This window comes from Eumetopias jubatus, unplaced genomic scaffold (genome assembly GCF_037043125.1).
Source record: "Eumetopias jubatus isolate StellerSeaLion01/CBP00866 unplaced genomic scaffold, mEumJub1_p1.0 scaffold_15, whole genome shotgun sequence".
In the NCBI taxonomy this organism is placed as follows: domain Eukaryota; kingdom Metazoa; phylum Chordata; class Mammalia; order Carnivora; family Otariidae; genus Eumetopias; species Eumetopias jubatus.
Window position 1 is genome coordinate 75,490,526 of NW_028274821.1, and position 12,891 is coordinate 75,503,416.

At 56.2% G+C, this 12,891-nt stretch overlaps 1 protein-coding gene across 5 annotated transcripts in view; it reads right to left on the minus strand.

Moving 5' to 3' along the window:
• Window positions 1-12,891, minus strand: part of WHRN (whirlin) — a 95,912-nt gene that overhangs the window by 4,422 nt on the left and 78,599 nt on the right. For 3 of the 5 annotated variants that reach the window (XM_028107724.2, XM_028107723.2, XM_028107722.2), the window contains one exon: window positions 1,266-1,337. In XM_028107724.2, coding sequence (XP_027963525.1) covers window positions 1,266-1,337 — 72 coding nt within the window. Of the gene's footprint in view, window positions 1-1,265; window positions 1,338-10,444; window positions 10,478-12,891 lie in introns of all 5 variants that reach the window. The other 2 variants (XM_028107721.2, XM_028107720.2) reach the window with 1 other exon arrangement.

Consider the following 12,891-nt stretch of genomic DNA (forward strand, 5'->3'; position numbering starts at 1 on the left):
TGCGGCTGGTCGAGAGGAGTCCCGAGACGCGCAGGCCGCGGCTGGAATGCTGTCCTGCTCTCTCAGCTCTTGGCCACGCTGCTCTGAATAATGAAACACCCCAATGGAAAACTGCTCCCCCCATCTCGGCAGCTGATAAGCGTCGGCATCTTGGCGCACGTCTCCCGGGATGGCAACGTTACCTGTGGGAACTGAAGTTCTTGGCATCAGCCAGGCCTTGTCACAGGCAACAAGACTTAATTAGAGGTGGATGCAGAGAATGGGAAAAGGAAAAACAAAAACAAAAACAAAAACAAAACAGAAAAAGCATTTTTCTGGCTTTTCTTTCGGGAGGATTATCGTGGCTCCTAGACACAGGAGATGTGCGGGGCTGGAGGAGAGAGAACGGACGGAAGGGGACAGTCACATGGGCTCGGGGGCTGTGTGGCCCTGGGCAAGGCACAGAGCCTCTCGGAACGCCTCTCTGGGCAGTGGGGAACACTGCACCTGCACAGCGGGGGTGTGGGGATGTGAGGAGCCCCATGCGTCATGGGTTTGCAGATGCCTGCCGCCCAGCAGGTGCACGGTGAGCAGCAGCGGCGGAGACGGTCATTGCCATTTCCCCACTGCCTAGGCCAACACCCAGCAATTGAAAGCTCTGACATCAGAGCAGGCACTGTCCCATATGCTTTACTTGAATGGACTTATTTACCCCTGGCCACAAACTGTGGGGCGGGTACACTATTACTATCCCCATGTTACAGAGGGGAAAACTGAGGCACCGAGAGGTTAAGAAACTTGCCCGAAGTCACACCGTCAGTGGCAGAGGTGGGATATGAACCCAGGCAGCTGGTTCCAGAGTCCAGGTCATTCAGAAGTTATTTGGGTCAGAATCACAGTGATGCTGCCCAGGCCGTGGATGTGCACACGGGGGTCCAAGGTCACATTTAACTTCCATTTCCGTTGTGGTGTGGTCATATGGCCTCTTCAGAGGGTTCACACACTCCGTGTGTCAGTTATGATAACATTCAGATAACATACCAAAAGTAGCACCTACTCGGCAAACAAACAGCCCGGCTCCCTGCCTGAAATCCCCAGAAGGAGCTGAGAGTAGTCCTGGCTCCCGCCGCCGGAGAGGGCTGAGCAACGCCCTTGTGCACAGGCCTGGGGCCGGGTCTGATGGCCTCTGTCCCCTCCCCGTGGCTCTCACTGAGGAACCAGCCCCCCAGGGCCTCAGGTAGACCAGGGAGGGCAAAACTCAGGGAAAGAGCCAGAGAGGGCCTTACCAGGGAAACATCTGGGAGGGCGTTCATATTGCCCTGGACAGCCTCACCAGTTTCCTCTAGGTCCAGAGTGTTCTAGAAACAAAGAAAGCAATCTGAGCAAATATAAACTGAGAGGGAGGAAAAGCAGTTTTGCCCTCTGAGGTACCACAATCCATGATGGGCCCCATGACACCTTCTTGTGGTTTCTGCTTGTCCTGACATGCCCCGCTCTTGGGAAATTTACACATTAAAATTAATGTCAATTTTCCTGCCGGTCGTTTTGAAATCAAATTTTCTTTGAGGCTTTCCAGGCCTCCCCTGAACTATCTGTGGGGTGGCTCTGGCCTGAGCTGGGAACTCCCAAAGCTGGGCCCCAGGTGCCACGCTCCACACACTCAGAGACTTCCAAAATCCAAAGGTGCTCGCAGACAGAAGCCCAGGAAGGTGTGACAATGGCAGGATGCAAGTGAGAGGTAGAGTCTCTCTCTTTTTTAATTTTAATGGTTTTAATTGTGAGGCAGGTGGTTAAGGTTTAACCACACCTTATTTTGCAAAAATGCCCATTTCTTGCTTCCTTCTCTAACTCACCGGAAGCCTCATGCTCCCTCAAGTGACACTGAGCTGCCGTTAGGTCATTTGCAGGCCATCCCTGGGAGGCTAAGCAGCACCCCTCTCTAAAGTAGCTCTCTTGAGGCCTCAGGGGAGCCATTTCTCCACCCCACAGAGCCCAGGATGGCAACGAGCCTCTGCCACCGACACCTGGCTCACGTCTCAAGTGCAGCCATCAATGCTGGACTGATGAGGGCCTGGGGCCGCAGAGGAGGTGAGGGGCCACCCCTGCCTTCAGGAGCCTAGAGGAAGTGGGTTCGACACAAGCAAGCAAGGAGGGGCCTGTGCACAGAGCGAGGAGTTACAGGCATATAAGCAGCTGGGGAGGGGGTATCAAGGAAGGCTTCCTGGAGTAGGGAGCATGGCTTAAAGTTGATTCTTGTGGGCGAGTTGGGCAAAGGAGGGAATGATGGTGTTTCAGAGGGTAGGGCATGCATAAAGCAGGAAGGAGGTATGAGAATCTTCGAGCTGTTTCACATGACTCAAGCATGGAGCTGCTGGGACTTGAGGCTGAGGGCAGTGGGTTGCCATGGCGACGTGGTCACTATGTCTTCTATGAAGATTCCCTTTACTCACTTCCTCTCCAGCCACACGGGAATAATGCAGGCACGTCAGGGCCTTCACACTGGCTGTCCCCTCTGCCTGGAACATGCTTCCACTCAGCTATCCACAAGGCACACTCCGTTGTTACCTCCTTCAAGACCTTCCCCAAATTATCACCTCCTCCAAGAAGTCTACCCTGACGACCCCACCTAAAATCGCAACCCCTACCCCCCCGCCCTGCTTTATTTTTCTCCTTTACACTGATGACGTTCTTCACCCAACCGCGAGGATGTAATTCTTGAAACATGAGTCAGATAGTATCTCTCCCCAGCTCCTAACCCTCCAGGGTCTTTCCATTTTCCCTGGAGAAAATTCCAAAGTCTGCACTCATTGTGCCTCGTGATGGGGCCTTTTCTTGCTACTCCTCCAACAGCATGGGATGGTTCCTACCCCAGGGCCTTGGCACTCACTGCTCTCCCTGCCCCCACAGACTCATTCCCTCACTTCATTTAGCTCTGACCTCAGTGAGGCCTTCCTGGACTAGCCCTGTCTAAAACAGCACCCCTCCACAGCCCCACACCCCGTCTAACCCCTGACCCTGCTTCACTTTTCTGTATAAGATTTACCACCACCTGAGGTTTTATTATTGATTTGCTTCTTGTTTGTCTCTCCTATTAGGATAAAAACTCCTCAAAGGCAGGACTTGTGACCACCTGGTCCCTACTCTATCCTCAGCGTTTAGGACTGTGGCTGCTTGATAAATATTTACTAAGTAAATGAATCTGTGAATGAATCGATGGGTGAATGAATCCATCAGTCACTCAGGCTGGCATGGAGGAAGCCCCAGCAGGCAGAGAATTAGGCAAGGCAGTTACTGCAGACCATCGTGGAGAGCAGTCATGGTGGCGTGGATTAGGGTGAAGGCAGTCAGTGGCGATGGAGGGGTCCCCTGATGCCACACTCCCTGGGACATAGGCTGCCAGGTCACTCCACACTGATCCCCATCGCGAATGATGTTCCTGGAGCCTTGAACATCCTGGGCAGGCAAAGGGCACGTAATCACAAAGACCAGTCATGGGAACCCTCCTACCCTCCTGGCTTAGAGCCTTTTGTACCCAGGCCTCTTCATCTGGTCCCGTGATGTCAGGCTGGGACACCTGCCTCATTTTACCAACAAAGCTGAGGCTTCCATGCAAACTTCAGCATCCCGACTGTCTCCAACACCATCCCCTGTACACCGGCTCACGGGAAGGTGCTGCTGGCAGCCTCAGGGATGCAAAGACAGGAGAGGATCCTCGGGAGGGGGAGTGATAGGGCTGCCCTCCCATGCACTGAGTAAGTGGCACCACTCCTGGCTTCTCTGAGATCACCCCCAGCTCCGCCACTCACAGCCAGGGGATGGAGGGCAAATCCCTGGTCCGCTCCATGCTGGTTTCCTCATCTGCAGAATGGGCTCACGGCAGTCCCTCTCGCATGGGCCTGACGTATCAACACATAAGGAGCGCTCAGGCAGCAGGCGCCTCTGCCATACTCAGATGCAGCCACTGCCGCCTGTCCCTGGGTTCAACCTGCAGGCACCCGGGGGCCTCAGGTGACAGTCCACGGTGGGCCCAAAGACATGGCATTCTGTCCTGTTCTGGTAGATTCAGAGCTTTGGGCACTCATTTAGTCAACAAGCATTTATCAGGTAGCCCTGGCTCACGGGGGTAAATGATGGGCAGGTCACTGTGTCCCCAACACCCTGCAGAGGGCCATGCACACAGCAGGTGCCCACACACTGTTGTTCAGGATCACTGATGTGGCCGACAGTGGCAACTGGGCCCCTGGAAGAGAGAGAGGAAGGATCCAGAGCCCTGACGACACAAGCATGTCTTTGCCACAGACCACAGAGCAGGTGTGACTTTCTCTTAGAGGTACAGCAGAGAACTAACCACCAACTGGGGAGCACCAGGTCCTTGGCCGGGCATTTTACTTACATGATCTCATTTGGTTCTCCATAGGAGGCAGGCCCTGGCATCCTCCCTGGTTCACAGCTTTTACATTTAAGCTCAGAGAGGGAAGTGACCTGTCCAAGACCACACAGACATTCTACAGTGGATCAGGTTTCTAACCCAGGTGGGGGTGGCCCCAAAGCCTGTGCAGCACTACCCTGACCCCAGAATTAGATAGGGCCCCGATATCGTAGGAACCAGAAGGCCCTGGGAGTCAGCCCCTTGCTGACCCGAAACAATATAGCTATCACTGGCCCCTGGCCTCAGCCCGTCCTTGCTATTAATAGTATCCTGGAGCCAACTCAGAAGGCAGGGATGGAAAGTCTGGAGGGTGAGGAGGGAGGGGCGGGGATAAATATCCAGCCCTGGGAGGAAGGCCTGAAGTGGAGCAAACAGCAGACGGGTCAGAGCCCGGCCCTGCCAGACTCCATCTGCCAGATCCAGACACTCAGGAGCCCCAAGTCCCCGAGCCATGTTCCTTGTGCATCTGAAATAGCTACAGACAGCAGGCTAAGAACCCTGGGGATGCGTCAGCAGAAACGCTCGAGGAACAGGCTTCGAGAGGAGGATCAAGGTCAGAGCTCATGCAGGAGCCAGCCTGTGCATCCTGGCCTCCTCATAGCGCACCCCCCCCACACACACACAAAAGCCGGCTGCTTGGGGCACCCCCCTTCCTTCACCCACTGAGGCCAGAGACTGGCTGAGGGTTTAGACTCAGTGGCTCAATTAGTCCTGCTAGAAGGGGCCCTTCATCCGTTCTACAGCTGAGGTCACTGAGGCTCAGAGAGGGAAGGCCACCTGCCCAAGGTCACACAGCAAGGATGAGGCAGGAAGCAGAGCCGTATTCAAGGTCTGACTCTGTTATTCAGACTGCTTGCCACAAGAGCCAGGACGCCCTCAGGACCAGCTGCTCCCTCTATCTCCTTCCTCCTCAAATCAGTGATGGTTCAGAAAATTCCCTTCCTCTCAGAGAAAAAAACTTCTTTTTGTCTGAGCTGGCCCAGTCTGGGCCTGGATATCGCAGGAGTCTGGTCTGAGGGAACTATGGGGCCAAAATAAAATGAAATGATGGAGGGCAGCCACCCATGCTGACCTCTGCCAGGGGGACTCGTGATTCTGGAAGCGGTGATGCTTCCAGGTGATTGCTGGTCCAGATGTCACCTCAGCAAAACGAGGCCCTCCTCGTCCTTCCCCCCTGCTCCAGCCCAATTCCCTGGTATCTCCTCCTTCATCCCCTCATTACACAGGGAAGGCTCTTATATAAAGGTGCTATTTTCAGCTCTTTGTTCTTCTGGCTTCTTTACTCTGATGTCAGGACAACAGGCTCCCCTCCAACTCTGCCCCTAAATGCACCAGAGGCCTGAGGCTAGGGGGCCTCCCCCCTCTGTAGATGGGAAACGGAGACCCTGAGTCACAGAAGTTCCTGGAAGGTCATTACGGGGCTGAGATCTCTGCCCAAGGCCAGGTGGAGGGACAGAGGAGGGGAAAGCAGAGAGGGGCGTGCGAGTGAGAGAAGGAAGACAGGAGGGGGAGGTAGAGAGGGAGGAAAGAGGAAAGAGCGAGAGCTGGGGGACAGAACCATCGCCCCAGGAAGGCCCAGGCAGGGGAGGGGAGCAGCTAGGTAGAGCCAGAGTCCTGGCATCCCTGGGGGGAGGGGGCAGTGGGGCTGCCTGGAGAGAAGGGGACAGGGCTGGGACCCAGAAGGATCGTGGAGCCAGACCCTGGGCTGACGGCCACGCTAGTGGAGACAGGGGGGCCCTGCTCCCGGGCTCCCCGAGCATGGGGCGGGGCCGGAAGTCTGGAAGCTCCCAGGGAAGGGCAGAGGGGTGGACCAGGAGAGAGACGGTCCCCAAACAGAGGGCTGAACCCACACTCACTGGCATGGCCGAGACCATGGGAACTGCCCCGGCTCCTGGCTGGCTCTGGGCACTTTTACCCGCTGTCCGCTCCTGCCATCATATTTGCTCACCAAAGCACAGAAGTCCCCCGTAGGCCTGTGCGGCGCAGACAGACTGCGCTACCTTCTGCCCCCGTGCGCCTCCCTCCCAGTGGTCTCAGGAAAAGGACTTCATTCAGTGGACAGAGCGCATGACCCAGAATCTCCAGGTCAGGGCTGGAAGGGCCGTCTCAGGACAGGCGCAGGAGAGCAGGGCTCCAGGAGGGACTGCCGTGACCCAAGAACCCAGCTGAGGGAAAACACTGCCCCTCTCTTTTCGTGAACCTCCAGCCCATACGTGACATTTCCTTCCTTATAAATGGAGGCGACACCGCCCGGCAGAATCGGCAGCGCTGGAAACACGGTCGCCAGCTGAAGTCCCAGGTCTTTCCCATCACATCCCGGCTGCTGCAGATGCCACCAAACCCCACTTGGGCTCAGCCCGGCTTCACAGGAACAGCCTCGCTGACCCAGCCAGACCTTGCCACTGTGCGGGCTCGTCAGGAAGCGCCCGGTTTCCAGTCGGCTTGGTATTCCGAAAACGGCGTTCTGTTATACGATTTGGGGTTTTTTTGGTAACCCTTATGTATTTTCTTTTAAACACTTAAGACTGTTCTTTTGAGAAGGGGTGCCAGGGCTTGCCAGCCTGCCAGAGGGGGTTCAAGGCACAGGAAAGGTAAAGACCCCCATCTTAGGTCAATGCCTAGTCTGACCCCTGTTTTATTAACAGGGAGAGTGCAGGCTCCGGAGGTGCAGGGCTGGCTGGCCTCCAGGGACTTGGTTCTCTTTGCCGGAAACAGCTTCCAGCACTCCCCCAAGTCCCCACACGGGGAGGCAGATGCGCCGCAAAGGGCTGGCAGGGAAGACTGCTGCTTATTTCAGACACCCCGAGGCTCACCGAAGCCTCTGAGGAATTTATGGTCCTGAGGATGTGGGGCGCTCGTGCCGAAGCCTCTTAGGGGGGAATGGGCTGTTCTACTCAAGCAGAAAAATGAACTCCAGCCGTGCTGTGCCCCAATCTGGGCACCAAGCAGCTTCCTGGGACAGGGGCTGCAGGGCCAGTCTGCCCGACGACAGACCTGCATGCCCGGACCGCAGCAGTGGCCCCGCCGAGTCACCCCATCCACCCGCGCCCCTGAGCTCTCTCCACACACAGGGGAAGCATCTTAAAAGATGCAGACAAGATCATGTCACTTCCTGCCTGAAGACCCTCAGTGGCATTCCACGGTTTCAGGATTAATGCCCGAGTCCCCGGCGCCTCCTGCTACTAAACCCGCACCCTCTCCCTTTCACCCCTGGCATTCTGGCCCTCCTGACCTCCCACAGTTCCTTCCAGGGTCCACAAACCTTGAGCTCAGGGCCTTTGCACATGCCGATCTGGCCCCCTCAGCTCCTTGCCTTGTGGATTGCCCGGTTGATGCCAATGACTTCAGATCTCAGCTCAAGCATCTCCTCCCTGACGGCCTGCATTGGTCAGGGCCCGAGTCCTCGACCCACTTCTCAGGGCGTGAATTATGTAGGTGATTTGATCTGAGGCTGCCCCCCCCCCCCGACAGGACTTGCTAAGCTTCCTGGCAGCAGGTGCAGTCATCTCAGAGCCCGGGATGAGGGGTGGGGTGGTTGGGGTGCTCAGTGAGTGCTTGTCACAGGACTGGCTGATGAATGAGTCAACAGTTGGGCTCCTTCCTGCTCCCCCACTGCGGGAGGGCTCACCCAGCAAAGGACTCTCTAAACCCATCCAGTCACAGCACAGGAGGTGGGAAAAGGTCCTCTGATCGTTTGCTCCCTGTTTCTGGGAAGAGCTACCTTCACTAGGGGTCGCTGCAGCCGGAAGGGCCTGAGGCAGGCCTGAGTTTCTCCACCCTCCTTTCGCCGCAGATTTTTTCCTCCTCAGATGAGGAGGAAAGCGTAGAGGCCATAGGGGAGCAAAGCGCTGACAGCCATGCTGGGCCAGCACCCACTTCTCACCTTACGGCCTGGGGACAGGGACAGTAAGGCTTCTAGAGGCAGGGCCCCGGGCCCAGCATCCTTTGGTGGGCCCAGGGAGCCCCTTTCCAGACACACGAGAGGCTTGGAGTGAAACCTCTCAATTCCAGGTGGAAAGGGGCTGAGGTGAAGGTGGGGCTGTCCCAGCTGCCACCCCTGACCTCAACGGCACCTGCTGCGTAGTTACAAGGCTGGCCTTGGCCTCTACAACCCCCTTTCCCCCACAATCCTCTGCAGCGCCCTATGCCAGCCTTTAGAGTATCAGAAGAATAGGCTCCCAAGTACTCCACGCCTGCAAGTCCACTCCCGAGCTCACTGAATTTTCACAACAATCCACAGATGACTGGTCTTATCGGCTAGTGTAAAGATGTGGAAACTGAGGCTCCAAAAGCTTCAGTCACCTGCCCAAGGTGACATGGCTAGCACCTGGGGAGAGCCAGCCCCGGTCTGTGGGACTCCCCAGCCTGTGCACTTAAGCCCCTCTGCCCCCGGCTGGCTTGTACCACATGAAGAACTCAAGAAATGGCAGGCAGACCTTGCTTCTGCTAAGCTCTCCCGGCTGACATCCAAATGGGAGGGGAATGACATTGTTTGGAGGCAGGAAAAATTCCCAGGGCTGGCTCTCTTTAGACAAATGGAAAAGAAACACAATTTGTCAATGGCAGAAGGCTGCATCTGATCTCCTCTGATCAATTTTGTCTGGTTTAAGGGAAAACGGCTGCAGAATGAGCGACGTTTAACAACTGCAATTGCTAACTGCACAGCGTGGCCCGCAGAATTTGGGCTAAATGGAAACTGGCTCCATTTGGGGCCACCGTCTGGGGCATCTGGATCACGTGAGCCAGCTGCCTGCCGCTCTGCCGGTCCGAACGCCAGAGCAAAGGACATTCTCCTACCATGTAGGAGGTAGACTGTTAGAAGGCTGGAATGTTAGAAGATAATCCTGAGTAGCCAGGGCGGGCGGATTCATTTCAGTTTTTGCTCCACACTTCCTGGGCCCCAACTCACTTCCGGAGCCTGGGCAGGCACTGGGCATACAGATGGGAGAAAGACGTGGTCCCTGCCTGGTCCCCGGTCCCCGCTGTTCACCAGGGAAGACAAACCCAAGAAGAGGTGAGAGCCAGGTGACAGGCATTTGAACAGAGACAGGAAAGCAGGTGAGCTCCATGAGGGACAAGATTTGGGTCACAAGAAAGAAATGCTTTGGGTTATTGTCCATCCAGATTTGGGGGTCCAGCATCATTGCGGTGAAAGCTCACGGACACGTGCTGGGGTCGCAGACCAGTGCCTGGCACTTGGTGGTGAGCAGATAAACACCGAATCCTGACTCCACCACTCACTAGTTGAGTGACCTGGACCAAGTCGCTTCTCTCTCTGACTTTGGTTTTCTTCTCCCTGCAGTGGGGATAGTGGCGGTACCTGCCACTCCTAGCTACTGGGAAAGTCAAAGAAGATACAACTGGAAAGCATTATCACAATGGCACGAAGAACTCTCGACAAACGCCGACAACGATGATTATTAAGAAAGGCCCCAGTTGTTCCTATGGGCCAGGCTCTGGGCCAGACACTAGGGACTGGAGAGTCATTGGTGCCTCTAGACACAATCGATGCTGTGGACAGGGGGAAGTAGCCAGCCAGGCTGGTACACATTATTAGAATATAATGAGACAAGGGTCAGGACAATGGGACACCCAGGGGCCTAGAGGAGCCTAGGGAAGTCAGAGAATCAGGGAAGCCTTCTGGGAAGGGGTGGCATATGAGCGTAGGGTTGATGCACACGTAGGAGACAGCCAGGCCACGTGAAGTGGGAAAGAGAACACTCCAGACAGTGTTTATAGCTTATGAAAAGACAAGAGGTCTCTCAACAGCTTCATCTTACAGATCCTAAAACTGAGCTGAGAGAGGTAAAATCCCTTTCTGCGGTCACACAGCAAGGAAGTGGCAGGGCTGGGGGTTAAGCGCAGCTGAGGAAACCTGATGGACTGGCCATCAGGAGAGACAGTGAGCACCAAGAAGCATCCCAGTTCCCACCAGGGCTAGGCGCAGACATAAGGGGGTGGCAGGAAGGCCACGGCCCCCTACCGCCACCCCGGCCAAGGGACTCCCACGGCCCTGCCCGGCAGGAAGGACGGTACCTCCATCAGGTCTATAAGCCACAGCAGCCGCTCCTGGGGAGGAAGGGTGGGCAAAAGGCAAAAAGAAAAATACATTGAATAAATATTAGGGATGGGGTGGGCGTAACAGCCACCCCCTCTGCCAAACATGCACGCATGCACACACACAGAGAAAGGCAAAAAGAACACAATTCTCTAAGATCCCTTTTCTGTTTCCTCTAGACGCTTGGGGCGAGCATAAAGGAGGGATGAAGTAAAGGTCTTGTTGCCACAACTAGCCGTCCTTCATGATAACTGCCTCCTTGAAGGAAAGCCTGGGTCTTGCCAGCAGGCGCGGCTGGGATCGTCACTCCCATTTGGCAGATGGAAAAATGGAGGCCCGGGGAAGAGAAGTGACTTGTCCAAGGTCACACCTGCTAATGGAAGGCAGAGCCTGAAGGAGGACCTTGTTCAGAAGACTGGATGAGAGAAAACCTGCATTACAGAGAGGCCCAAGCCTTATGCCGGCAGCGAAGCTCTGAGTCTGAGGGATGGAGCCCCAGACTGTGCGTGTGAGGGTGCTAGAGGCAGGAAAAGAGTGAAGGAGGGTAGCAGAGCCTCAACCCAGTGTTTTCCAGAAGCCTCCGAGTGTCTGCAAGGCCCCGGCTGCAAATCCTCAAGGGGGTTTTCTCCAGCCAGGTTCGGGGAAGTCAGTGAGAGCAGAGGCTTCACCTGCCCTCAGGGTCTGGACGGTATTTCTGGAATGCTGGTGCCAATAGGCAGGTTACTCCTCATTTAATTCTCCCAACAAGCTGGGCATAGCAGCATCGCTGCCCAAGTGCAAGTGGGGAAACTGAGGCACTGACCAGTGAGGCATAGGGCCGAGACTGGTGGGGGCCAGCACTTCTCGGGTTTGGGGGAGACCCCTGGGCTGGGCAAGGTCACGGCAGACTGGCGCTGGTCTGGACATAATCATTACCCTGACTGCCATCAGAGCCTCAGGCAAAGACTGTGGGCCATTCTACTCATGGGGAAACTGAGGCCCAGAGAAGCCAGGGGTTAAACCTAAAGGTCCTGCCTCCCAGGCTAAAACACACCCCATCCCCCCCCACTGGATCTCTCATCCCCCATTCTAAAGGGACCTGCAATCCCCCAGGTCTCAGAGTAGTGGCTCATGGCTCCTGAAGCCCCACATGGGCATTACCAAGGCCAATCTCAGTGGAGCCGGGCCCAGAGAGAACTGACCCCTCGGGCCAGGTCCCTGCAACCCAAGTCAGCTCACCACCTGCGTGCCACATCAGAGCATGTGCACAGAGCCAAACACGCAGCCTCAGGTGGGGAACGCCCTCTTCCCTGCCCCAGAAGTGACCTGCTCGTCCCGAAGCATGACATTGCCTCTACTGCAGCCACAGCCAGAGCCCTAGAGGACTGCCTGGCAGCTGCCCGCCCCCCCCCCCCGCCCCAGGCGGTGACAAGGACTCCTGGGGAGGAAGGTGACTCAGAATGGTAGGGGTGGAAGGCAGAGGCATAGAAGTGCCCCAGAAACTCAGATCCCAGAGCTAAGAAGAAAGCAAAGCAGACGGCAAAGGAAAGGGCGCTGCCCCAAGGCTATCTCCTGCTGGTCGCGACTCATCTGTGCCCACTAACCACCAGCCTACAACCGTGGACGTCACCACAGCCCCGGAGCTCTGCTCCTCCCGCAGGACGACTAACTGCATCTGTCCCAAGTCTACTGAGATTCCACCTGTAAGATCGCCCAATTCAGCATCTGGGAGCAGCAGGGCTTGAGAAATGCGGCTTTCCCCCGCCCTTTCCACAGGAGAGTGGTGATGAGTGATCTAAAGACAGGAAAGGAGAGCATGAGCCACGCCAGCTCTCCTGACCTCCAGCCCCGGCTCTTCCTGCCACACGGACGGGGATAACCGGTTCCCATACCAAGCAGCAAGGCATTTCCTTTGCTCCTTCCTTGCAAAGGTCTCCTGGGGTTAATGAGCCTCTGAGAATCCGGGGGGCAAAACAGGATGGACCGCGTGGGGAGGCTGGTGAGGTTGGGAGAAAGTCAGGGTGGGCTCCAAAGACAAGAGGGTGTGTCTCGGCTAAGAGCCCATCACAATGACCCCCATGAAGGCACGGCCGTGGTTTCTGGTGGGATCCTGCTACGGACTGTTACTATGTTTTCTATTTGTCTCATTACCTGTGTTTTCCACCTTTCTCCCTGAGCCTGCCCACCCCCCCCCTCCACCCCCCTCCCCCGGCAGACTGCGAGCCCAAGAGGCAGGGCCACATCTGTCTTGGTCACTAGCTGTCTCCTAGTGCCTTGCTGGGCACGCATCAGGCCTGCAAGGCTGATGGGGTTTTTCTAAGGGAAGAACCTGAAGCTCAGAAAACCAGGAACAGAGCTGGTAAGGGGTGGGGCTGAGAGTCACACCTAGATCCATCTCACTGCAAAGCCACGATCTGGACGCCCCACCCCCCTGGCCATCAAGCCA